A 26810-nucleotide genomic window follows, 5' to 3' on the forward strand; every position below is an offset into this window, starting at 1 on the left:
GTTTTATGTGCTGTGTAATATATGCATTGTGGGTCCACTGTGGTCAGGAGGAATGTTGTTTTGTTTTGTTTCTACATATGTACAGTCAGACGACAATGAGCTTGAACTTGAACCTGATCAATAAAAAAGAATAAATAGTTGACTTTTAGGGCTAAGACCCTACATCAGGACTGGAAAGGAAGGGGGGAAAAGCCAGAATAAGAAAGTGGGGGAGGGGAAACACATGCATGAAGTTGATTGGTGAGGCCAGATGGGTGAGGGAGGAAGTAAGAAGCAGGGAGTTGATAAGTGGAAAAGATAAATGGCTGGAGAAGAAGGAATCTAATAGGAGAGGAGAATGGGCTGTGAGAGAAAGGGAAAGGAGATAGACAGGTGAGGAGAAGTGGAGAGGTGAGATGGGAGTCAGAGTGGGGAATGGAAGGAGAGGGGGAAAGTATTACCTGAAGTTCAAGAAATCAATGTTCATGCCATTAAGTTGGAGGAATATGAAGTGTTGCTCTTCCAACCTGAGAGTGACCTCATTGTGGCAGTAGCGGAGGCCATGGACCAGATATTTCCTATGGTGGGAGAGTTTAAGACCAGAGGACACAGCCTCAGAATAGTGGAATGTCCTTTAGAATGGAGATGAGGAAGAATTTCTTTAGCTAGACAGTGGTGAGCCTGTGGAATTCATTGCTACAGGCAGCTGTGGAAGCCAAGTATGTATGTATATTTAAGGCAGAGGTTGATAAGATTTTTGATTGGTCAGGGCATGAAGGGATACAGGAAGAAAGCAGGAGATTGGGGCCAAGAGGAAAAATGGATTAGCCATGATGAAATGGTGGAGCAGACTTGATGGGCCAAATGGCCTATTTCTGCTCCTATGTTTTATGGTCTTATGGACATATTGGAATGGGAATGGAGATTGGAATTAAAATGGTTGGCCACACGGAGATCCTGCTTTTTGTGGATGAAACAAAGGTGTTCAGCAAAGTGATTCCCCAATCTACTTCAGGTCTCACCAAGGTAGAAGAGGACGCATTGGAAGCATTGGATATGGTAGACAATCCCCAATACATAATTTGCAGATTAAGTATTCTTCTGGAAGGACTGTTTGAGTACCTGAATGGAGGTGAATGGGTAGATGCAGCACTTCTATCCATTTGATGAGATAAGTGGCATGAGGGAGATTAGTAGGGAAGGAATTTGGTATGTCATAAATCGAAAACTTCTATAGATGTACTGTGGAGAGCATTCTGACAGGTTACATCACTGTCCGGTATGGTGGGGGGGGGGCGGGGGGGGGGGGGGGGGGGTCTACAGCCCAGGTCCGGAAGAAGCTGCAGATTTAGTCAGCTCTATCTTGGGTACTAGTCTACAAATTACCCAGGACGTCTTTAATATGTGGTGTTTCAGAAAGGCAGCATCCATTATTAAGGACCCTCCAGCACCCAGGGTATGTCCTTTTCTCACTGTTACCATCAGGGAGGAGGTACAGAAGCCTGAAGGCACACACTCAGTGATTCAGGAACAGTTTCTTCCCCTCTGCCATCCGATTACTAAATGGACATTGAATCCTTGGACACTATCACATTTTTAAAATATATATTATTTCTGTTTTTTTGCATGATTTAAGTCTATTCAATATATGTATACTGTAATTTATTTATTTATTATTTTATTTTTTTCTTTCTTCTAGATTATGTATTGCATTGAACTGCTGCTGTTAAGTTAACAAATTTCACGTCACATGCCAGTGATAATAAACCTGATTCTGAAACAAAGAACTTGAACATTTCAAGCTTCTAGTGCTGACTGTGAATGAGGATTCAGTCTCATAAATTCAATAAAATGTAAATCCAGAAGCAGATGAGAAGAGGAACATTTTCATGATCTTGTAAGAATTAACACATATCTTTCATCTGGATGCAAAATTAATCAGGACAGTGTTTATAGACAATGGATTTGCAATAAAGACAGATAAGAACATGTTTACAGAATGGGAAAGATTTTCTTTGCTGTACTATATTTTATTATACCCTTCAATTAATAAATAAAATCAAAAGTATGTCATGTTTCGATTTTCAGTCTAAGTATTCATAGTATGAATATTACAAAAAATTTTAAAGTATAACACAGTTTTCAGGCTGTGTAAAAATGTCCTGCTTGGAGCAATGGTGTCTGTGCATCTGTAAAAAGAAGTTATAAGGAATGTTGATGATGTGCTGGATGTGGAGCCTCATGGGTTGGTAGGTGAGGTCAAGAGGAACTCTATTCCTGTTAAGGCAGCATGAAGGTGCCGTGAGGGGGGATGTCTGGGAAATGGAGGAGATGTGGATGAGGGCAGCATCAATGGTGGAGGAAGGGAAACCCCATTCTTTGAAGAAGGAGAACATCTATGATATTCTGGTAAAAAAAAGTCTCATCATGGGAACAGATATGGTGGAGGCAAAATAACTGAGAAAGGGGAATGGCATTTTTACAAGAGACAGGATAGGAAGGAATATAGTCAAGATAGTTGTGCGAGTTGGCAGGTTTATAAAAGATAGTGGTTGACAGTTTGTCACCAGGGATGGGGAGAGTGGTGTCAGAAATGGACCAAGTGAATTTAAGGGCAAAGTAGAAGTTGGAGACAAAGTTGATGCCGTTGACAAGCTCCATATTCTGGGGAGTACAATCTGCAGTAGAGCTCAATATTCTAGGGAATATTAAGACCTTCCATCATTTAGTAAAGTCATCTTTTAAGTGATGTTTTCCTCATTTACAACTCCCTGTCATTTCATCCTATTGTTGCCTGATCCTCATGGCCTCACAGCTGCCTGTTCTTTCCTTAATGGAAAATAGCTTGATTGCTTTAAAGACATGAGCATCCTTGAAAAGAAAGTGCAGGTAGGTAACATTCAGGCACTGCAGATAATTCAAAGGGAAATGGAATATTGGCCCTAATTGCAAGGGGGCTGGAGGACAAGCTTAAGCAAGTCTTCTTGCAACTATATATGTCTTTAGTGAATTCACACTTTGAGACCTGCAAGCTATTTTGTCTCCAAGGGAACAGAAACATTGAATAGATCGGCCCACACTCTCTGGAGTTTAGATAAATGAGAGAGGTCTTGGTAGGTGGACACCATGAAGATGTTTACTCTGGTAGGAGGGTATAAACTAGTAAATAATGGACTGAAAGGAGGAAGAATTTCTTCTGAAAGAGGGTTATGAATTTATGAAATTGATTTGCAACCCTTGGCATACCCCAGATAACTGTGGCAGCAGAGTATCTTATTCATTATTAATGTCAGATACTGATCCAATGCTGATGCAGCACACTTTTGCTTAAACTAAAATAGAAGTTGTTGGTGAACATAAATGAATATGAAAAGTGCTTGAAAAATAAGTTACAAGGGCACAGTGAACTGAGAATTACTTATGCACTCAGAGCCTTAAAAGATGTGGACTTCATTGTGGTGAATAACTCCCATCCCATCAAGCAATCTAGTATACAGAAGGCTGAAGTCTTTCACTACATTGTTTGGAAACTAATCCAAATGTATTCAAAGCTTGACTAATTTATACAAAACAGATCAAACAAAATGAGATCAAGAATCCTTTTTAAAAAACTTTTAGTTGTTCTCAACACAATTGGCCAGACAATGGGAGCATGACTCAAAGCAAAATGTAAAGGTCTATGAAGCTTTATACTCTGCTGTTACTTACAGGACAATTTATTGAGACTCAAACATTTCAGCAACTATGTTTCTAAGAATATTAGATATGAATATATACAGTATATTGACAAATACCATTATAGTATTACCGTCATGGTAGCAGTGTATATTCCACCTAAGGCCAATGTCAGGCTGAGCAACATAATCAGCAATCACACCTTGAAGCCTTCCCTATCATTGCAGGAGATTTCAACCAGGCGAAACCTAACATCATGAATGGCTGTGATGCTTCACTCCCAGATGAACTTCATGCCTTTTATGCATGCTTTAAAAGGGGAAATAGAACTACACCTGTGCGAATTTCTGCAGCATCTGGTGACCACGTGATCTCTGTCGCTGAGGCTAACGTCAGAACATTTTTCAAGAGGGTGAACCCTTGCAAGGTGTCCGACCTTGGTGGTGTACCTGGTGGGTATCTGAAAACCTGTGCTAACCTAGTTGTTCAAGTCATCTTCAATCTCTCACTGCTGCAGTCAGAGGTTCCCACTTGCTTCAAAAGGGCGACAATCATACCAGTGCCCAAGAAGATGAGGGTTAACTGCCTCAACAAATATTGTCCAGTGGCCCTCAAATCTAATGTGATGAAGTGCTTTGAGAGATTGGTCATGGCTAGAATCAATTCCTGCCTAAACAAGGACCTGGGCCCGATGTAATTTGCTTACTGCCATAATAGGATTACAGTGGATACAATCTTACTGGCTCTTCACTCAGCTTTGAATCACCTAGACAATAGCAATACCTACATCAGGCTGCTGTTTATTGATAACAGCTCACTGTTCAACACAATCATCTCCTCACTTCTAATAAACAAGCTCCAAAACCCGGGCCTCTGAACCTCCCTCTGCAACTAGATCCTTGGTTTCCTCACCGGGAGACCATAGTCTATGTGTGCTGGAAATAACATCTCCTCTCTGCTGGTAGTCAACATTGGCACACCTCAAGAAGGCTGGCTTAGCTTATTGCTGTAGTCTCTCTACACCCACAATTGTGTGGCTAGGCAAAGCTCAAATGCCATCTATAAATTTGCTGATGACACAACTATTGTTGGCAGAATTTCAGATAGTAATGATGAGGCATACAGGAGTGAGATAGATCAGCTGCCTGAGTGAAGTTGCAGCAAAACCTCGCACTTAGTGTCAGTAGGACCAAGGAATTGATTGTGGACTTCAGGAGGGGGAAGTCAAGGGAGCACACAGGAGTTGACATCAAGGGATCAAAAGTGTAAAGAGTAAGCAGTTTTAAGTTACTAGGTGTCAACATCACTGAGGATCTATCCTAGGCCCAACGTAATGATGCAATTACAAAGAAGACACAACAGTGGCTATATTTCATTATGCATTTTAGAAAAATTGGTATGTCACCAAAGACACTTGAAAATTTCTACAGATATACAGTGGAAAGAATTCTAACTGGTTTCATCACCTTCTGTTATGGAGAGGTTTCTGCACAGGATCAGAAAAAGCTGCAGAATGCTGTAAGTTCTGCTAGCTCGATCATGGCACTCGCCTCCCCAATGTCCAGGACACTGTCTTCCCCTCTGCCATCAGATTTCTGAATGGACAATGAACCCATGAACACCACTTCAGTATTTTTTTGCCTTGTTTTTGCATTACATATTTAATTTATTTTTTTATATAAACTTCTTATGGTAATTTATAGTTTTTATTAACTATGTATTGCAAAGTACTTCTGCCGCAAAGCAACAAATTACACGACGAACTTTATGCTGGTGATATTAAACCTGATTCTGTTCACTTTATTTTCATAAATTTATTTTTGTCTATAAATTTATAGGTGCTCCCCACCATTTGATTAGGATCCTTACTTTTCATATCATGCCAAAACTTATCTCTCACCTGCTGGTCACTGATGATCTTCTCATGCTGGAGGTCCTGTAAAGCCTTCTCCTGCTGACGCATTTTCTTATCATGCTCTCTGCAGGCTTCGCGTAAGTTCTGTTCTTCAGCCTGTAGAGTTTTTACCTTTGCTTTTAAATTAGCTGCTACGCCTTGCTGGAGTGTGAGCTACAGGACAAGCAAACAAGCAAATTACTGAAATTTCTGTATATAACAATTTTCAAAACCAGTGAGGAAAGAAAATAAAAGATAAAGTGGTTGCTGTCACTGTTTCTCAAAATATAGTTCCTTCCATTAAATAATGCTGAATAAAGGGAAAACAACTTGATGCACCATCAATAACTCACTCTGAGACGTAAAGGTGAGGTATCGGCTTTTATTGACTGGAAGAAGGAACAAGCAGTGAGTGACCACCATATTACATTCTGGAGACAGAGAGACCGGGCTCAGACCTCAGTCACCTTTATACAGGGGTCTGTGGGAGGAGCCACAGGAGCAGTCAGCAGGGGGCGTGTCCAGACAGGTATATGTAGTTCACCACACAACTAAAAAAGGAAAATGGCCAACTTTAAGAGCGTTGTAGTGGTTATTTTTATTTATTTATTTAGCAATTCAGCCTGGAATGGACCTTTCCAATACAGTAAGCCATGCTGCCCAGCAACCCACTGATTTAACCTTAGCTTAATTACAAGACAACCTTTTAATGTTGTTGATTTATTCCAACAGTTTGAATGAAAATACGGTGAGTTCTTTGATAAGATTTGGTAAAGTTTCAATAAAATCATTCCTCATTCCCCTGAACTCCAAAGAATATAGACTTTATTTCTCCAGCCATGTGATAGGACAAACTTTTCATCCCTGCAATCAGCCAAGTGAATCTCATTTGGTGACCTAGCTGTTGCAGTTTGTACTGAGGAACGTCTGGATCATTGTGTGTTCCTCTATTAGAATCTTGCAAATAAAGGTTCTAGTTCTTGCTTTGTGAATCTTCTTACTTGGTTCTTTATCCTCTTCCACTTTCCCACCTCAAGTTCTAAGTTTTCACCATTCACTTAACCTTCCTATATTCTGTTGCAGAGTTGAAATATCCTATCACAATATGCCCGTCTACTAATTTTCATGTTATGGGTAAACTTGAATATTTTATACTCTGCATCTTTCTCCAGGCTATTAAAATACATTGTAAATAACTGAGGTCCCAGAGCTGATCTTTGGGCTCATAAATTACCTGCTGGATGAACTCAGTTGCTCAAGTAGCATCTGCCGAATTAAAGGACGGTCAATGTTTCAGGCTCCCGCATGTGTCTCAGGGCTATTCACTGCTTACATCTTTCTAGCTGGAAAAATACCTGTTTGTTCTGACTCTGTTTTCTTTATGAGAACCAGTTTGCAGTCACATTTCACTGAGTATAATGTGCTCTTGTACGTTAATCAGTCTCTTAAGTGGCACCTTGATCTTCTGGGATTTGTTTGATCACTTTAGGGCATGATAAAGGATTTCCCAAAGTTTAATTTGGACTATTTTTTTCTACTTCTTTGTTTATCCTAAGCTATTTAAAAAAAGACAAGTTTCCTGAATCATTGGTCCTTCAAAATAACTAAAATGGTGACATCAGAAGTAGCCTAGGGAAATAACTTTCATAGCACTTACTTCCTCCTTTGCATTCCTCAAGTTTTCCTCAGCAGTTTTTAACTCTGATTCCAGCTTCAGAATAGTTTGATCCCTGATGTGAATCTGTCGTAAAGCAAACAGTTTTGGCCATGTTCATTAAAGGCATTTCAGAATAGCATATTTGTACAAAGTTTGAATGACAGCTTTTATCAATTTGTACACAAGAACACCTGTGTCATTCTGGATTCCTCTGACAGAGTCGCGCTGAGAAAGGTTGTGTGTTTTGCTCAGTGAGTCATCTCCAATTCCTCTTGTCTTTTCACTTTGCCGCATTAAACTCTGTCAAGTTTTTATCATTTACTCAACCTAATTATATGCAGGTAGAGACCAGATATCCTCATTATAATATGCCCTTCCATTTTCATACTATGTGTAAACTTGGATCCCTGGTACTCTGTTTCTTCTCCAGGTCATTAATATACATGGCATTTGAATCTCAGAATGCATATACTTAGGACATTTTAAAACTACTATAGGGAAAAAAAAACTCAGGAACATTCCATATTCAATATTGAACTGAGCTGATCAAACTTTTTCTAAGAACCTTACATTTTCTAAAGTGCACTCCTTCCAAATAGAACAAACTTCTTTGAAGACTTTATCAGATTTCTTTTCCTTTTTATAAAGCATTATTTTCAATTATACTTAAAATCATTTTTAATTTGGACCAGGTCAACCTGAAACAAGTCTGGTGACCTTAAAGCTTTCAATAGAGAAGTTGAAAAAAGTAAGAGTTTCCATCTTACTTAATTGTGTTGATTTAAATGTATTTAATTATTTTAATGTTTTCTAGACATTTGAAGTTTAAGAATTTTACTTTAAGTAGTATTTTAGACGGTTAATGGATTTTTAAATGTTTCAATACATGGGCTTTCACATTTAACTCCCTTGGTAGCCTTTAAGCATGAGTGGAGGGCGAGGACCAAGAGATGAGGCTTAACCATTATGTGATTCATTATGTCAATGGGAATCTCAATGGCAAATGTCCTTCAACTCATCTAAATGTTATGCTATGCATGACAGTCACAAAGTTAAACTAATCAACATGACATATAACATGAAAGGAAAGATTCTTGAACCAGTCACCCACCACCCATATCTTGGTGTTGAAATTAGTAAAGATCTTAACTGGGCATGCCACATCAATCAGATTACAGCCAAAGCAAACAAAATGCTGGGTATCCTGCGAAGAAACCTCCACTCATGTAGTAAATCCGTCAAGGTCAAGGCATACAACACACTCGTCCGTCCAAAGCTTGAGTATTGCGCGGCCATATGGGATCCCCATCAAGCTAACAATAAGAAGTCCATCGAAAAAATCCAACGCCACGCTGCTCGCTTTGTGCAAAATGATTACAGCAGGAAATCCAGTGTCACCAGCATGCTCTCTAAACTTCAATGGGAACCACTTGAAAACTGACGTACTAAACTACGGTTACGAAGTTCATAACATCACTCCATCAAACATCCAAATTCGTCACAGGGTCAGTTCAACTCGACAGCAAACTGGACCTTACATACTGGAAACCCCTTCGTTCAACAAGATTTGCTACCAGTTCTCCCTCTCCCTAAGATCAACAAGAGAGTGGAATCTTCTGCTGTCAGACCTGCGCAGTATTTCTGACATTGATATTTTTAAAGATAGACTCAATCAAATTAATTTAGGGGATCTAGTCAAAAAAGCTCACTTTACAATTTAGCTCTCACACCGTTCACACCGACTGCGCGTTATAACAGCCGCTCGGCAGTGCTTGAACAGTACCAAGCAGAAGCAGAAGAACCAGCTAGCAAAGCAATACTGGGGGCGGGAATGCCATTTATGCTGTGGAAGGCCCTGCACAGAGCCTAGCCAATCAGCTAAGAGCTAGGATTCCAGAGCACTCACTCAAGGTAAGAATGGGCTTCCAGAGCAGATGATAAATGAGCTTAGCTGGCTCACCGGACAGCACAACTTCTAGGCCAATCTTTATTTTTAATGAATTTCTAAGAGTATCTTATTATCAATTTTCAAAACTCAAGTAATAAGACCTAACTGAATTAAAAATAACTTACTAAAATTAATTTTACCTCAAATTTAACTTAGCAAAAGCAAACTGATAATATTTTGAATGTTTATTCAGTTGCATCAACAGTAAAGTATATTTTAAGCCAGTTAATATCTTTGAACTTAAATCTAAATTTAAGTTTTATAAATATAATGTGCCATAGATATACTGAACATTCAGTTTAAATACTTATTGCAAACTATTTTTATTATTTCATCCTTCATGAAATGTTACCACTAAGAAGTAATACATTGTGAAATTGGTGGTCATGATAAGCCTTTTTAAAAAATTAATTGTAAGTGTTTTTCAGATATTATAACCCACTCTTTCATTGTATCTATGTTTAAAAGAAACTATAACTGCACATATTAGCTTTAAAATTTAAAACTTCTAATGAAGTAGAGTCCAAGAATATAGAAAAAGAGTAATTTTCAAACAATAATATCAAAGCAGATTTTATTACTATTTATTGAACCCTGCTGCACATTGAAGTTTTAAGTACAGTTCATAATTAATTAGCTTTAAAGTGCATTGAAACATCTTGAAGACAAAAGATGTATTAAAAAGTTTTTTTGTTTGCTTTCATTAATACATAGCACCATCTTCATACAGCAGTAAAAAAAAAAGTGATATTACAGAGAAATGGGCCCTTTGGCTCAATTGGTCCATACCAACTACAGTATCCTCCCTGCCACGTTTAGCCCATAACCCCGTAAGCTCTTCCCCTCCATGCACCTAATCACATGCCTCTTGAATGTTACAATTGTACCTGCCTTGATCACTTCCTCTGGTAGCTCATTCCAAATGCTTACTTTCCTCTGTTTAAAGAAGTTACCTCTCATGTCTATTTTAAATTTTTTTCCCCTCACATCTTGTATCTGTGCCCTGTAGTTCTGGACTCTCCTTCCCTAGAGAAAAGGCAATCGCTGTCTTCCTTATCCATAGCCTTCATGATTTTATAAACTTTTATGAGGTCACCTCTCATCCTCCAATGCTCCAAGGCATAAAGGCCAACCACTCCCAATAACTCATGCACTCTAGTCCAGAGAGCATCCTTGTAAATCTCTTCTGCATCCTCTGCAGCTTGACAACATCTTTCCAATTGTGGGTGACTAAAACTGTACATAATGCTCCAAGTACAATTTTACCATTGACTCATATAAATGCAACATAACGTCTCTATTCCTAAAGTTAGTGCTGCTGAGTGATGAAAGCCAGCATGCCAAATAGCTTCTTTATCACCCTGTTGACTTGTATGGCTGCTTTCAGTGAACTATTCACCTGTTTCGCTGAACACCTGTGCTCGGTCCGCCAGAGAAAGCAGGATCTCCCAGTGGCCACACATTTTAATTCCCTGTCCCATTCCCATTCTGATATGTCTATCCATGACCTTCTCTACTGTCAAAATGAATCTAAACTCAGGTTGGAGGGACAACACCTTATATACCGGCTGGGTAGCCTCCAACCTGATGGCATGAACATTGACTTCTCTAACTTCCGTTAATGCCCCTCCTCCCCTTCTTACCCCATCCCTGACATATTTAGTTGTTTGCCTGTTCTCCATCTCCCTCTGGTGCTTCCCCTCCCCCTTTCTCCTGAGGCCTCCCGTCCCATGATCCTTTCCCTTCTCCAGCTCTGTATCACTTTCGCCAATCACCTTTCCAGCTCTTAGCTTCATCCCACCCCCTCCGGTCTTCTCCTATCATTTCGCATTTCCCCCTCCCCCACTAAATCAAATCTCTTACTATCTTTCCTTTCAGTTAGCCCTGACGAAGGGTCTCAGCTTGAAACGTCATCAGTGCTTCTTCCTATAGATGCTGCCTGGCCTGCTGTGTTCCACCAGCATTTTGTGTGTGTTGTTGTTTGAATTTCCAGCATCTGCAGATTTCCTCGTGTTTGCTCCGAACTGATCACACTCTCTTTGTAATTCATTCTAACCTGCTTCACTAGCAACAGACCACCTAACTTAGTATCATCAGCAAATTTGTTAATTGTGTCATATACATTCACATCCATATTATTTACATAAATAATGGATAATAGAGGTCCCAGCACTGGCCCCTGGGGTACCCTACTAGTCACAGGTCTCCAGTTACAGTACAGACATTGAACCATCACCATCTGCTTCCAATCTGAAGCAATTCTGAAGCCACCACACTAGCTCCCCATAATCTTGCAGATCAGCCTGCTATGTAGGACTTTGTCAAAAGCCTTACTAATGTCCATATAGACACCATTCACTGCTCAACCTTCAGCTATCTCCTGAGCTGCTTTGCTATCAAAGGAAAGACTCCAAAAGATTTGTTAGTCATGACCTCCCACGTACAAAACCATGCTGACTATTCCTGATCAAGCCTCGACTATCCAAGTAATGGTAGCTCTTGTCACTAAGACTTCCCTCCAGTAACTTCTCCACATCTGGTCAGGTTCACCAGCCTGTAGGTCCCTAGCCTGTTCTTGCTCTCCTTCTGGAACACTAGAACAACATTAGCCACCATCTAATCTTCTATAACTTCACCAGTATTCAGAACACTCCGAAGTTTTCCATAAAATGGCATTGAAATTTGCATGCCATTTCCTAGTTTCTCAAAATTTCTAAAAAATTAGTGGATTCCACATTACAAAAAACATCACCTTGGTATCATTTCCTCAGTCTTTTAATTATTTCAGGTTCATTAGCATCTGCAAATTTTGTAGCTGATATCACCATAGTGGGCTGCAACTGAAATACCGCTGAGCTGGAGTACAGGAAGGAGGTAGACACCTTAGTTTCATAGTGTCATGACAATAACCTTGCCCCTCAATGTCAACAAAGCAAAAGAGTTGGCCATTGACTTCAGGAAGGGGGAGTGGTGCACTCCTTTTATGGCCAAGAAAGCTCTCCACTGCTTCTACTTCCTTAGGGGGCTGAAGAAATTTGGCATGTCTCTGTCATCCCTGACCTACTTTCACTGATGCAACATCCTATCTGGATGCATAATGGCACATGACTGCAAGAAATGACCATAAAGTTGTAGACACAACTTAGCACATTGCGGAAACCAGTGGTCCCTCTACAGATGCTGTTTGTACTTTTCACTGCCTCAGTGAAGCAGTCAACATAATCAAAGACCTCACCCACCCCAGACATTCTCTCTTTTTGGCTCTCCCATCAAGCAGCACCTACAAAAAGCCTGAGGCACAAGGCTCAAGGACATTCTGCTGTGTTTAGGAGTTGAGTGGACTTCTTGTTCAATCAGATGGACTCCTGACCTCAAATCTATCTTGTTATGATCTTGCACTTTGTTTACATACACTGTATATTTATGTAGCTGTGACAGTTTATTCTGCATTGTTATTGTTTTAGCTTGTTCTACCTCAATGGACCATGTAATGATTTTATCTATATGAACAGTATGTAAGACAAGATTTTCATTGTAACTTGTTGCATGTGAAATAATAAACTCATTCCAATTTTAGTAGAAACATTGCTTCCATAACACTGGACAACAAAGATTTTGCTTCTTGAGTACTTTTGGATGTATCTTAAGGATTCTGGGCTGCTGATAATGAAAATCATCATGAAATTTCTCTATCATGCACCATTTTTCTGAAAACACCGTTTTTTGTTATTTCAATTCATATTTCTAGTCAGAATAACTGATGCCAAGATTAAGGAAGGCATTTTTCTTGGTCCACACATCAAACAGGTCATCAATGACAGGCAATTTGAAGAACTTATAGTGGGACCTCAGAAAATTGAATGGAAGGCATTCAGGGATGTTGTTGAAAAATTTCTTGGCACCTACAGAGCACCAAACTATGTGCAGCTGGTTGACAACATGCTTCAAGCATACAAAACAATGAAGTGCATCATGAAGATTCATATATCAGGATACTCTTTATTGATACAGCTTGGCATTTAACACTGTCATCTCTCAAAACTGATCAGAAAACTCCAAGACTTGGGCCTCAATACCCCCATGTGCTATTGAATCCTGGACTTGCTCACTTGTAGACCCCAGTCAGTTCGAATTGGCAAAAACATCTCCTCCACAATCTTCATCAGCATAGGAGTATCACGGATATGTGTACTTAGCCCTCTGCTCTACTCGCTTTCCACCCATGACTGTGTGGCTAAGTACAGCTCCAACACCCATATGCAGTTTGCTGATGACACCACCGTTGTGGGTGATGAGTCAGCAGACAGGAGGGAGATTGTAAACTTGGCTGAGTGGTGTAATAACAACAACTTCTCACTCAATGTCAATAAAACCAAGGAACTTATTGTAGACTTCAAGAGAGGGAAAGCAGAGGTCCATGAGCCAGTAAGCATTGGAGGATCAGAGGTGGAGAGGGTCAGTAACTTTAATTTCCTACTATCTTAGAAGACCTGTCCTGGACCCTTCATATAAATAATATTGAAAAGAAAGCATGACAGCATCTCTGCTTCCTCAGGAGTCTGCGGAGGTTTGGTATGTTATCGAAAACCTTTGCAAACTTCTATAGTTGTGTGGTGGAAAGTGTGCTGAGTGGCTGCATTATGGCCTGGTACGGGAACACCAATGCCTCTGAGTGGAAAATCCTACAAAAGGTAGTGGATTCAGCCTAGTACATCATAGGTAAAACCATTCCAACCATTGGGCACATCTACCTGAAACGTTGCTGTAGGAAAGCAGCATCCATCATCAAAGATCCTCACCACCCAGGCCGTGCTCTTTTCTCACTGCTGCCATCAGGTAGAAGGTACATGTCCCTCAGGACTCGCACCACCAGGTTCAAGAACAGTTACTACCCCTCAACCATCATATTCTTGAACAAAGTGGAACAGCTACACTAATTTAAGGACTCATTTAAGGATTCTGTTATATTGTTATTTCATGCTCATTATTTATTGCTATTTATTTATTTCTGCATTTGAATAGTTTGTTTACTGTTAACAGTTCCTGGTGTTTACATTTTACAGTTACTGTTCTAAAGATTTCCCAAGTATGCCCGCAGAAAAAAGAATCTCAGGGTTGTATGTGGTGACATGTATGTACTTTGATAATAAATTTTACCTTGAATTTTGTCACTAAAGATTCATTTTCTGCATTCCCATTAAGTCTTCTTCCCTGCAAATCTTGGCACTGTCAGTGATGAGGATGGTGAAAGGTTTTACCAGGACATTGCAGTCATGGAGAAATGGTATCAGGGCAATTGGAATCCATCAATACTGGCTGATTATTGTTGGACACTTAAGTGAAAAGCTTCAGACACTGAGGGCAAATGAAAACCATCAACAAAGCAGTTTTAGCTTAGTTGATTGATTGCAAAGTGTCAGCACCATTATGCAATTAAAAGCATTATATTAAACAAAAGTTAATTTCTTGTTTCTCCAAATTACTACATAATAAAATTTGTCTGAAATTATATTTGTGTTCAGTTTCAAGTGGTCTATCATAAACTAAAAAAAACTTCTGAGGAAGAAACACTTTTGAAAAATTTGTGGCCCTGTGTAATTCCAAAAGAAGCAAGAAAGTAAGGGAATTATAAGATGAAAGGCAAGTGCAAAGTACTGTACAGTTGATTCTGGTTAACTGGAACACTAATTCATTGAAGCGGCTGCCCCAATTCGCTGAAGTTTTATGAAAATTGTTAAAAAGGCATAAAAAAGACAAATGCCATTTAACTGAGTAATGAAGTATGCTTTTAAATAAAATACAGAACAAATTAAAAAAATTACCAATACTACTACAGTACTATAAAATTGTGTATTGGTTCTGAATAGTTCTCAACAGAGGAATTCATCCAGTGTATGCTGCCATGTTCTTTTGATTGACTGTAAATGAACAAAATTGTCGCAGACACTTACTATAGATAATGGACTGCCTTCATATAATGCATTTGATAATTGCATCTTCAAAATCTTCATTTTAATTGTAACCTTCAAGATGATTGCAAATACCTTCAAATTTTCCGTAGTTCCTAACTTGTTGAAACAGTGAAATGATTTCATTTTCCCTCCTGGCCATTTCTGGCATCTCCAAGCCTGAATGCTTGAAACTGCAGTGAGCAAAATGGTTCTGAATTGTTTTACTGCTTACTCCTCGCCCACTATCAGTGACAAAAATCATTGCTTCTAAACGCAAACACAGACAACTAATGCTATTTAAAAACTGTTTCCTTTAAGCATGGTGTAGCGCCAAATGGCCAAGCAACTGCACATAACTGATGTTAGTTAGAAATTGTTTGGCAACTGTCTCCTGTCCCAATTAAACAAAGGGAATCCTGTCTCAATTAGTTTTTGTTGCTTAAACGTTGTCACAAATAAGTAGCTGTCCCAATTAACCAATGGCACAATTAACCAAAGTCCACTGTATTTTATATGTTTTTAAGAACAATTAAAAAAAATTATTGAGATACAGCATGAAATAAGCCATTCCAGCCCTTTGAGTCACGTCAGTCAGCAATTCCCTTGATTTATTCCTAGCCTAATCACAGGATGATTTGTAATGACCTATTAACCTACAACTGATATGTCTTTGGACTGTGGTGGGAAGCCAGAACACCTGGAGGAAACCCATGCGATCACCGGGGAGATTGTACAAACTCCTTATGGGAATTGTACCTGGGTCACCTGTACTGTAAAGCATTGTGCTAACCACTACGCTGCAGTGCACTCTCCTAATTTTAATCTTAACCTCTACAACAGGAGTAAAGAAAATGGGGTTTAGTATCTTAAATACAGGAAACTCAACTTTAGGAAATTCACTGTCACGTTTATGACTTGCAGATATCAGTGCAGCAAACTGTCTTATGGAATGGCAGGATACTTAATTAACATCACTTCCACCATGCTATTGGAAACATAAATTAAAGTGAACAGCTGCTGCACCGAACTTGTAAGGGTCAGTAAATCTGGTGGTAAAGAAGTTCCCGGTTGTATGGTTCACAAAGTAAGTGCTTTTCTCTGTACCCCTTGATGGCTTAATAAAACAGAAATGTTTCCTTCTCTGGCCTGATCACAGTATCTCTTCTGCCTGGATTAAAGGCTCTTTCTTGGTCAAGGCTGACTGTAGCAGCTGTCTCTCCTTGCTGCATATATTGGCCTTTCTCTCTCTCTCTCATCACTGTTCTAATCCAGTGATGATCATGGCCTCTCCTTAGTTCTGATCATTATATTCTATTTTCTGCCTGTCTGTAGGTTTTTCCTTTCTTTCCACCACCAGTTCCTAATAACTAGAGACAGTAATGACCCACTACTGGTGAGCCAGAATGTCCATTTTACTAGCAATGAAATAGAACCTACTGCATGGCAGAACGCCATGAACACGAGTTGCAGGGCTCTTCCATTGTTTTTGTCTCTATCTTTCCTCAGAAACATGGGAGCACTAAGTGTAACAATGTCACTCATAGATTATTTAACAAAAAACAAAATTATGATACAAAATGCTGGAGGAACTCAGCAGGCCAGGCAGCATTTATGGAAAAGAGTACAATTGACGTTTTGTGCAGGGACCCTTCACTGGGACTGGAGAGAAAAAAGATGAGGAGTCAGAGTTAGAAGGTGGGGGTAGGGGAGGAATTATGATACCTCTTGTTCAGATGCTTTGTTTTTCTCATGTAATACAGTCAAATCCATGTCTAGCTTCTGCTTCTCCAAGGTAAAGTTAGACAGCTGAAGTGCACGTTGGATTGATTCTTCAGTTGCAGCTTCAAGCTCTTTCTTCACCTTTTCCAGGTTATCTTTTTTGAGCAACAGCTGCAAACAATAAATACTCTTTTTATATGTCATATTATAAATCATAACACGTATTCCAATTATCATGTAAATGCAAATATAACAGTTACTATAGCAACAACTCAACTCTGCAATTTATAAAGATTAACTTTAGCTTTATTCATCACATGTATGTCAAAATATCAGAACATACAATGCGTTGTTTGCCTCAGATCAAATCAGCGAGGGTAGGGGCAGCTCGCAAGTGTCACCATATAGCATGCACACAACTCACTAACCCTCACCCATACGTCTATGGAACGTGGAAGGAAACCAGAGCACCCAGAGGAAACCAGCACGATTATGGGGAAAACAGACAAACTCTTTACAGAGAGTGGTGTGAATTGAACCCTGATTGGTGATGGTGGTCACTGTAAAGTGATTGCACTAACAAGGAGGTTCATTTTACATCACGGGATTCCTAACCCTGAATCTGTTTATTAGTTGTGGCTGCTAACAGTGGTGTGTATCACTAGGGCTGAAGAAACAAAGGAGTATACTTACTATGTTTCAAACAAACCTAATTAAATTTTGTATCTAGCATTACTGAAACAGATCTGCGTTCAATATATACTCACTAACGGAGCCTGTAACCTGCTGTCAACATATGGGTTTATAAAATCTTTGCAATGCTCAAAATTTCAAAGCTACAAAGGGAAAAAAACATTTAGAAAAACCTGAATGTCTTATTTAACTAACAGCCTCTCTCACATACAGACTATGGAGGGCCCTTTCTGTGGTAATTCTCAGTGCTCTTTCAGTACCCCACTTACAGAGGCATCATCACCTCATGAGATTGTAAGAAATTTATTATGATGTATCACCATCTATGTAATTCTATTTTATTTTCTTTCTATTGGTAAACAATTGAGCTGATGAACTAACTATTGTCATGATAAATCATTCTTGTTTATGTGCAATAAAATTAACTGCCAGCTCTTTTCCTCTTCAGTTATGACAAATTATGTTCTCCATATTTTGGCGTAAAGAAGTGATTACTAAATTAGCTCTTCATTTAATCCAATGCTGACAATATAATAAGGTTTGATGAACATTTTTGTTGTCTTTATCTGATGCTGAAATTTCAAAGGAATACTTTAAACATGCAATATCTCCATAAAGGTTTGTTTACTAATTTTATAATGAAAGTACTTTTAACATCATCCCTGAATATCACAATATTAACATAATTTAGCAGTTGAGATAACATTATTTTCAGATGGATAGATACTTTATTGATCCCAAAGGTAATTACAGTGTCACAGTAGCATTACAAGTGCACAGATATACAAATATTAGAAGTAAGAAAGTATAAAAAGTAAGTTACCTCAAACAATGTAATGGGGGGGGGGGGGGTCAACACTTCCCTGGCTATAGGTTGACTCATTATAGAGCCTATGGCTGAGGGTAAGAATGAGCTCATATAGCCCTTTTTGGAGCAGTGCAGTTATCTTAGTCTATTACTAAAAGTGCTCCTCTGTTCAGCCAAGGAGGCATGCAGAGGGTGAGAAACATTGTCCAGAATTGCCAGGATTTTCTGTAGGGTCCTTTGTTCTTCCACAGTCTTCAGTTTGACTCCCACAGCAGAGTTGGCCTTTCTAATTGGTATATTGAGCCTATTGGCATCACCCATGTTGATGCCATTGCCCCAGCACAGCATCATATAGAAGATTGCACTGGCAACAACAGACTGGTAGAACATGTAAAGGAGAGGCCTGCACACTCCAAAGGATCTCAGTCTTCTCAGAAAGTAGAGGCAACTTTGACCCTTCTTGTACACAGCCTCTGAGTTGGTGTTCCACTCAAGTCTGTCACTCATTGATTTTACCTTATTTAGAAATTCAGTATGGAAGTAGGTCGGGCCCAATGAGCCCACACCACCCAGTTACACACCTGATCAATTAATCTAATCCGTATGTCTTTGGAATTTGGGAGGAAAGCGGAACACCCGGAGAAAACCTACGTTGTCACAGGGAGAACCTGCAAACTTCTTACAGACAATTACAGAATTGATCCCTGGTTGTTGGTATTATTTTAACAGCTGGACTATTGTGCTGCAAAGCCCCAAAAGTAACTGAACCCATGCAAGATAAACAGTTCAGGTTTGAATTAGGTGCCTAATTCAAGTTAGGTGACAATTCCAGACCAATCCTGAATCAGCGAAGGATGCTCGACAGCTGTGGCAGAAATTGAATACTCTCATGTCCTATAAAGTGAAACCGAGTGACATAGGTGACGACAAGGTTTCACTACCAGATGAGCTGAATCAATGTCTTTTATACTGGCTTTGCCATCAAAGCATGGAGGAACTATCAGAAACTCCCAGCAGCCCGATGATGCTATGATTTCAGACTTTGAGGCCAACGTGAGATCGTCCTTCAGGAGGGTGAACCCACGGAAAGCATCCAGCCTAGATGGGGTACCTTTATGAGTACTAAAGACCTGTGCTGATCAACTGGCGGGTGTGTTCACTGATATCTTAAGTCTCTCGCTTCAGCAGTCTGGGGTACCCAGTTGCTTCTAGCAGGCTTGAATTACACCGGTGCCTAAGAAAAACGTGGTAAGCTGCCTCAATGATTATCGTCCAGCAGCACTTACATCCACTATGATCAAGTGCTTTGAGAGGTTGGCAATGAAACATATCAGCTCCTGTATGAGAAGCGACTGGGATCTGCTCCAATTTGCCTACCATCACAACAGGTCAACAGCAGAAGTTATTTTGTTGGTCCTTTTCTCAACCCTGGAACATCTGTTCAGCAAAGATGCATACTACATCAGAATGCTCTTCATTCACTATAGCTCGGCATGCAATACTATCATCCCCTGAAAACTACCGGTAATCAATAAGCTTCAGTTCCTTGGTCTCAATACCTCCTTATGCAACTGGATCCTCAGTTTCCTCACTTCCAGATCTCTGTCGGTTCAGATTGGCAATAACATCTCCACAATCTCTATCAGCCCAGGTACACTACAAGGCTTTGTGCTTAGCCTCTGGCTGTTCTCACTTCACACTTATGACCGTGAGGCTAAGCACAGCTCCAATGCCAGATTCAAGTTTGCTGATGACACCACTGTTGCAGGCTGAATCAAAATAAATTAATCAGCATATAGGATGGAGATTGGCTGGGTGGTGCCTTAACAACAACCTCTAACTCAATGTCAACAAGACAAAGGAACTGATTATTGACCAGGAGGGGGAAACTGGAGGTCCGTGAGTCAGTCCTCATTGGGGGATCAGAGATGGAGAAGGTCAGCAACCTTAAATTTCTCAGCTTTATCATTTCACAGCATCTGTCCAGTATCTGTCTAGTATTTAAGTGCCATTAAGAAGAAAGCATGGCACCCCTCTACTTTTTTCGAAGTTTGTGAAGATTTGGCATATCTTCTAAAACTTTGACAAGCTTCTGTAGATGCGTGGTGGAGAGTATATTGACTGATTGCATCCCAGACTGGTACGGAAACACCATTGCCCTTGAACAGAAAAATGTAGTGCATACAACAAAGCCCATCTCGGGTGAAGGCCTCCCCACAATTGAGTACATCTACATGGAGCACTGTTGTAGGAAAGGAGCATCTGTTTTTAAGGGCCCACATCATCCAGGTCATACTTTCTTCTCGCTGCTGCCATCAAAAAGCAGGCAAAGGACCTCAGGACCCACACTACCAGGCTCAGGAACAGTTATTACCTCCTAACCATTAGGTTCTTGAACCAGAGGGGGTAACTTCACTCACCCCATCATTGAACTGTTCCCACAAACTTTGGACTCTGTTTCAAGGAATCTTCTTCTCATGTTCTTGATATTTATTGCTTAATTATTATCATTATTATGGTTTTCCTTTCTCTTTGCATTTGCAGTTTGTTGTCTTTTGCATATTGGTTGTTTGTTCATCCTGTTGGGTGTGGTTTTTCATTGATTCTATTGTGTTTCTTATATTTATTGTGTTTACCCACAAGAAAATGAATCTTAGGGTTGTATATGGTGACAAACTTGTACTCTGATAATAAATTTACCTTGTATTTTATACTCCATTGATCTTTATGTTCATTGAAAACAAAGTTCAAACTGTTTATAAACATTTTCACATATCTTATCTGCATTTATGCCATCTCATATATCAACAGTTTGTTGTATATACTGTAGCTCATACAAATTCAGTTGTATTTTTCATGCCAGTTAACATACCTGTATCCTAGGCACAGGACAGACAGAAGAGTCATAAGAATGTAGATTTTAACAAGCAGTTATAATTGCAACAGTATTTTCTTTCTACTTGAGGGTAGGCATCATGCCAAATGACAAAAGGCGCAGTCATAAGTTTGTACTGCAAGTCTGACAATTTCTCTTACATTTCATAATTTTTGTAAGCAAATGGGAAAACTTTCATGCTTTGGTAGGAAATAACCATTCTAACCTTGGATGATGACTAAATGTAAAAAATGTCCTAAAGTTGGAAAAAAGACCTTTTGGTAAAACGTACATTTAACCTAATGCCATTTCCTAGCTCTTGACCCATTTCCCTCTAAACTCCATATACCTGTCCATATGCTTACTAAGTGTATGTAATGTAACTGCCTCAACCACTTTCTCTGATAGCAGGTTGAATATATCTGCCATCTGCTGTGTAAAAGGAGTTGCCATTCAGGTTCTTATTAGACATTTTCACATCTAATCTTAAAACATTGTCCTCTAGTTTTCAATTCCCCAACTCTGGTAAAATGACTGCTTTTGCTAGCTATAACTCACATGATTTTATATATTCTGTGAGTTCACTCCTCAGCCTCCTGTGCTCCAAGAATAAAGACCTAATCTGTCCAATCTCTCCCTGTAACTCAAGACTCTTGAGTCCTGGCAAGACCTTTGTAATTCTTCTTTGCACTCTTTCCAGCTTAATTACATCCTTCCTATAATAGGATGAGCAAAACTGAACACAATACTGTACAAGGCTGTACTCCAAGGTCTCTCAGATCTACAACAGCACCAGGGCTCTTCTGTTCAAAATAAAGTTCCTACCTTGATTTGCCCTTCCAAAATGAAACACTTTGCACTTAACTGAATTATTCCATTCTCTGCTCCTCAGCCAATCCATCAAGATCCTGCTGCAATTCTTAATACTTCTCTTTACTGATAACACTCACCTAGCCATCCATGTTTCTTTCATTCATGTACTTATCCAAGAGTCTCTTAAATGTCCTTAATGTTTCTGCCTCTACCACCAAACCTGGCAGTGTATTCCACATGCTTTACCACTGTGTAAAAAACCTACCTCTGACATCCCCCCCCATCCTTCCCTCCATTTGCCTTTGAATTATATCCTCTTGTATTAGCCATTGCCATCCTGGGAAAAAGGCACTGGATGACCACCCCATCTATGCCTATTATTATTTTATACACTTCTATCAAGCCACCTCTCATCCCCTTGTCACTCTAAAGAGAAAAGCCCTAGCTTTTCTTGTTAGGCATGCTCACTAATACAGGCCACGTCTTGATAAATCTCCTCTACACCATTGCTAAAGTTTCCCATCCCTCCTATAAAGAACTGAACACAGTGCAGAGAGAAGGGGAGAGAAAGGGGGCACTGGTGGGAGACAGAGGGGGCCCTGGCAGGGAGAGAGAGGGGAGCCTGGCAGGGAGAGAGAGGGGTCCTGGCAGGGAGATAAAGGGGGTCCTGGTAGGGAAAGAGGGGGACCCTTATGGGGATAGAAGGGGGCCCTGGCAGGGAGAGGGAGGAGGGTCCTGGCAGGGAGGATATTGCCTGGCCTGCTTGGGAGTGGTTGTTCTGGAACACCATCTTGCTGTATGTCTACGTGCAGGATGGGGTGGGGTGCCTTTTGAGCTGTTCTGCATTTGGGGGATCTGTAATGGGGTAATGTACAGGGCTTTATGTGAGTTCAAAGAAGAGATATCTTCCGCTTTGTGTAGTTTTTGGTGATCTCTTTTGTATCTTGTTGTGTTTGAGTCCCCAGGCTGGATTAAACTAACAGTGAATGTGTCACCCTATTCTCAATGCTCTAATTTTATAGACATAAACAGTATTTTTAGGCCTAGTTATTAGGCTTAATTTAGACTATTTCTATTCAAGGAGTTGGTTTTATTTTGAGGCCTAGTTCTTAATTTTAGTTTAGGCCATTTTGGGAGTAGGTTTATTTTTTTTAGGCCTAAAGTTAGGCTTATATGACGATCAGGTTTGTTTATTTGGGTCAATTATTAGGCTTAGTTTAGACTGTTTTGGGGAGTAGGTTTGTAATGTTTCAATCTATTTTCTTTTCCTCTGTTTCTTTGAAGGTTTGACCAGTTCATGCTAGTTTCCAGGCCCAAGATCTCCAAACACTGGATCCCATGCTGCTATTATTGTCTGCAGATAGGTCTGTTCTGGTCTTTCCTTGCAATATCATTGACTCTGTGACTCTGACTCTTAGGCTGTTGCTGGTCTCCCCTATGTATATGATGTGGCAATGTTTACACTGAATTTCATATACTAACTTTTTCTGTTCACAGGTTATCCTCTGCACTCCCTGGAGCCCACTTTCCTGGAGTTCTGTTGTGTATGATTTTTGATATTATAAGTTTTTGCATGCCTTACTGTTTCTCCCCCCACATTTTGGGGCTAGATGTAATTTGGTACTAGTATTTCCCTCATGTTCTTACATCTCTTAAAAGCTATCACTATTATGAATTGAGCCAGTGGACCCCCCCTCTGCCATGCTATTCAAAATGTGTTTTAATTATCTGTGGAGATTAACCACCATCCCAGCTGTATTGAGCTATAACATTGACTTGTGGCTCTTGAATCAATTCCCCCTCTAATGAAGGCTAACATACAACATGCCCTTCTTTTCAACCACCCTATCAACTTGTGTGCTGCTTTGAAGGATTTATGGATGTGGACCCTAAGATCCCTCTGTTCCACTACACTTTTAAAAATCTTCGACCCTCCAATGTGTATCATTTCATACTTTCTGGATTAAATTTCATCTGCCACTTCTCAGCCCATCTCAGCATCCTGTCTACGACCTGTTCTAACCTATGACAAACTAGCTACAACATCACCAGCCTTCACGTTATCTGCTAACCCACTTCCACACCTAAGTCATTTATAAAAAAAAACACCATCAGGAAATTCACTAGTCACAGACCTCCAGGCAGAATACACCCCATCTACTGACATCCTCTTCCTCCTTTGGACAAGCCAATCCAAATCCATGCAGTCAAGTTTCCATGGATCCTATATCTCCTGACTTTCTGAATGTGCCTGCCATGGGGAACTTGTCAAATGCCTTACTATAATCCACATACATGCACCACTCTACCTTCATCAATTTGTTTTGTCATTTCCTAGGCTCGTTAGGCTCGTGAGGCATGACCTGCCCCTCAAAAAGCCATGCTGACTATCCCAAATCAGACTTTGCTTGTAAATTCTGTCTCAATCTCTTCCCTTGTTTTTTGTATATTCTGTTCTCTCTCAGGGACTAATCTATCCTAACGTTTTTCAAAAGTTTCAACACATCCTCTTTCTTAACTTGAACATGTTTCAGCATATTAGCCTGACTCTCATTAGTCAAGGTCCCCTCACTGGACCTCCCCTACCTCCTCAGACTCCTACTGTCACTCTAGTCATCCTCCTGTCTTTGCACATGTGTAGGACATCTTGGGAATTCCTTAATCCTACTCATCAAAACCTTCTTATGCCCCATTCTAGCTTTCCTGTCCCTTCGTAAGCCACTTCCTCACTAGATTATACCTCTCAGGAGCTCTGTCTAATCCTTACGTATGTTCCCTTCTTCCTCTTGACTAGATGTGGTATTTCTCTTGTCAACTTTGGTTCCTTTGCCCTACTATCCTTTCCCTGCCTCAGTGGGACAAACCTATCTATAACCCATGCAAGTGCTCCCTAAACAGCTTCCACATTTTGGTTATACATTTCTCTAAGTTTGCAAATTACACTCCCAAGTTCCTGCCTCGTAGCATTGTACAGTAATTTGTCCTCATCCAATAAGATACTTTCCCATACCATCTGCTCCTTCCTCTAGTCAGGGCTATGCTAAAAGTCAGGGAGTTGTGGTCACTTTCTCCTGACACAGCTTGAAATAATATGTGTGATCCAAACCAAATCTGTAGTACATGCATTCACATTGAAGGAAAGCCCTATTATTTATCAATGATTGGTTCTGATTAATGTCAACAATAGGTTCCAAAACTGGGAAAGATTCGACATTGATCTTGCTGAATTTAATAACTCAATGAGTATGAAAGGCAATTCCAGAACATTCACCTCAGAATAGCAACTGCTATATTGATGTTGCAAATTCTCTCTGCTGCTCTGCAAGGTGGACAGCTTCTCTTCTCTGTTTGAAACCTGCAAAACATTCATGGAAATAGTTTAATTTTATAGCAAAAGAAATTTCTCCAATTTTAGTTGCATCTAACCATGCTGACAAACAGCCCAAATAATTAGAAAAAAACAAAAGTTGAAGACCAATTAAGATCTTTTCTCTATGACTTGCATGATTTTCTAATTGTAGTGTCTAAATAAAAATATAGTTCCCTTTAAGTCAAGTTTCATATCAGCTACTACAATCTTTTCTCACAGTGGATAGTTCAGCTATATTGCCAAGCTTCTGTTTCACTTAAAATTGCCTGGGTGGACAACAGTTAGGTAATAATGTTCACTCTGCTTACACATTCTGTTCAAACAACACACACACAAAATGCTGGTGGAACACAGCAGGCCAGGCAGCATCGATAGGGAGAAGCACTGTTGACATTTTGGGTCGAGACCCTTCGTCAGGACTAACTGAAAGGAAAGATAGTAAAAGATTTGAAAGTAGTGGGGGGAGGGGAAATGCGAAATGATAGGAGAAGACCGGAGGGGGTGGGATGAAGCTAAGAGCTGGAAAGGTGATTGGCGAAAGTGATACAGAGCTGGAGAAGGTGAGACCTGACGCAGACTGGGAGACTGTTTCGCTGAACACCTACGCTCGGTCCGCCAGAGAAAGCAGGATCTCCCAGTGGCCACACATTTTAATTCCACGTCCCATTCCCATTCTGATATGTCTATCCATGGCCTACTCTACTGTCAAAATGAATCCAAACTCAGGATGGAGGAACAAGACCTTATATACCGGCTGGGTAGCCTCCAACCTGATGGCATGAACATTGACTTCTCTAACTTCCGTTAATGCCCCTCCTCCCCTTCTTACCCCATCCTGACATATTTAGTTGTTTGTTTTTTTCTCTCTCTCTGCCCATCACTCTGCCTGTTCTCCATCTCCCTCTGGTGGTCACCCCCCTTTCTTTCTCCCGAGGTCTCCCGTCCCATGATCCTTTCCCTTCTCCAGCTCTGTATCACTTTCGCCAATCATCATTCCATCTCTTAGCTTCATCCCACCCCCTCCGGTCTTCTCCTATCATTTTGCATTTTCCCCTCCCCCCACTACTTTCAAATCTCTTACTATCTTTCCTTTCAGTTAGTCCTGACAAAGGGTCTCGGCCCGAAACGTCGGCAGTGCTTCTCCTTATAGATGCTGCCTGGCCTGCAGTGTTCCACCAGCATTTTGTGTGTATTGTTTGAATTTCCAGCATCTGCAGATTTCCTCGTGTTTACATTCTATTCATTTTGTTTTATGTAGCTATTTAAACAGTTAGGGCAGTGCAGAGAAAACAAACTGATACTCTGATTTGACGGTGACTGAGAGGTTGTGTATGTGGGGGACCAACATCTTTTACTTCTCAACTCAAAGGTTTGGTCAATGGAATACTTTTACTTATTACACAGCTTTAATCTGACTTGGCTTTTAAC

The 26810-nt window shown here is 40.1% G+C and overlaps 1 protein-coding gene across 1 annotated transcript in view; it reads right to left on the reverse strand.

Moving 5' to 3' along the window:
* pmfbp1 (polyamine modulated factor 1 binding protein 1) overlaps nucleotides 1-26810 on the reverse strand; it is a 649032-nt gene that overhangs the window by 151764 nt on the left and 470458 nt on the right. The window contains exons 19-22 of the mRNA XM_073070291.1: nucleotides 25284-25367; nucleotides 16827-16994; nucleotides 7206-7289; nucleotides 5555-5722 (exon numbers count right to left, since the gene is read on the reverse strand). Of these exons, the coding sequence (XP_072926392.1) occupies nucleotides 5555-5722; nucleotides 7206-7289; nucleotides 16827-16994; nucleotides 25284-25367 (504 nt within the window). The remainder of the gene's footprint in view (nucleotides 1-5554; nucleotides 5723-7205; nucleotides 7290-16826; nucleotides 16995-25283; nucleotides 25368-26810) is intronic.

The sequence above is a fragment of the Hemitrygon akajei genome, chromosome 17 (genome assembly GCF_048418815.1).
Source record: "Hemitrygon akajei chromosome 17, sHemAka1.3, whole genome shotgun sequence".
Taxonomy (NCBI): domain Eukaryota; kingdom Metazoa; phylum Chordata; class Chondrichthyes; order Myliobatiformes; family Dasyatidae; genus Hemitrygon; species Hemitrygon akajei.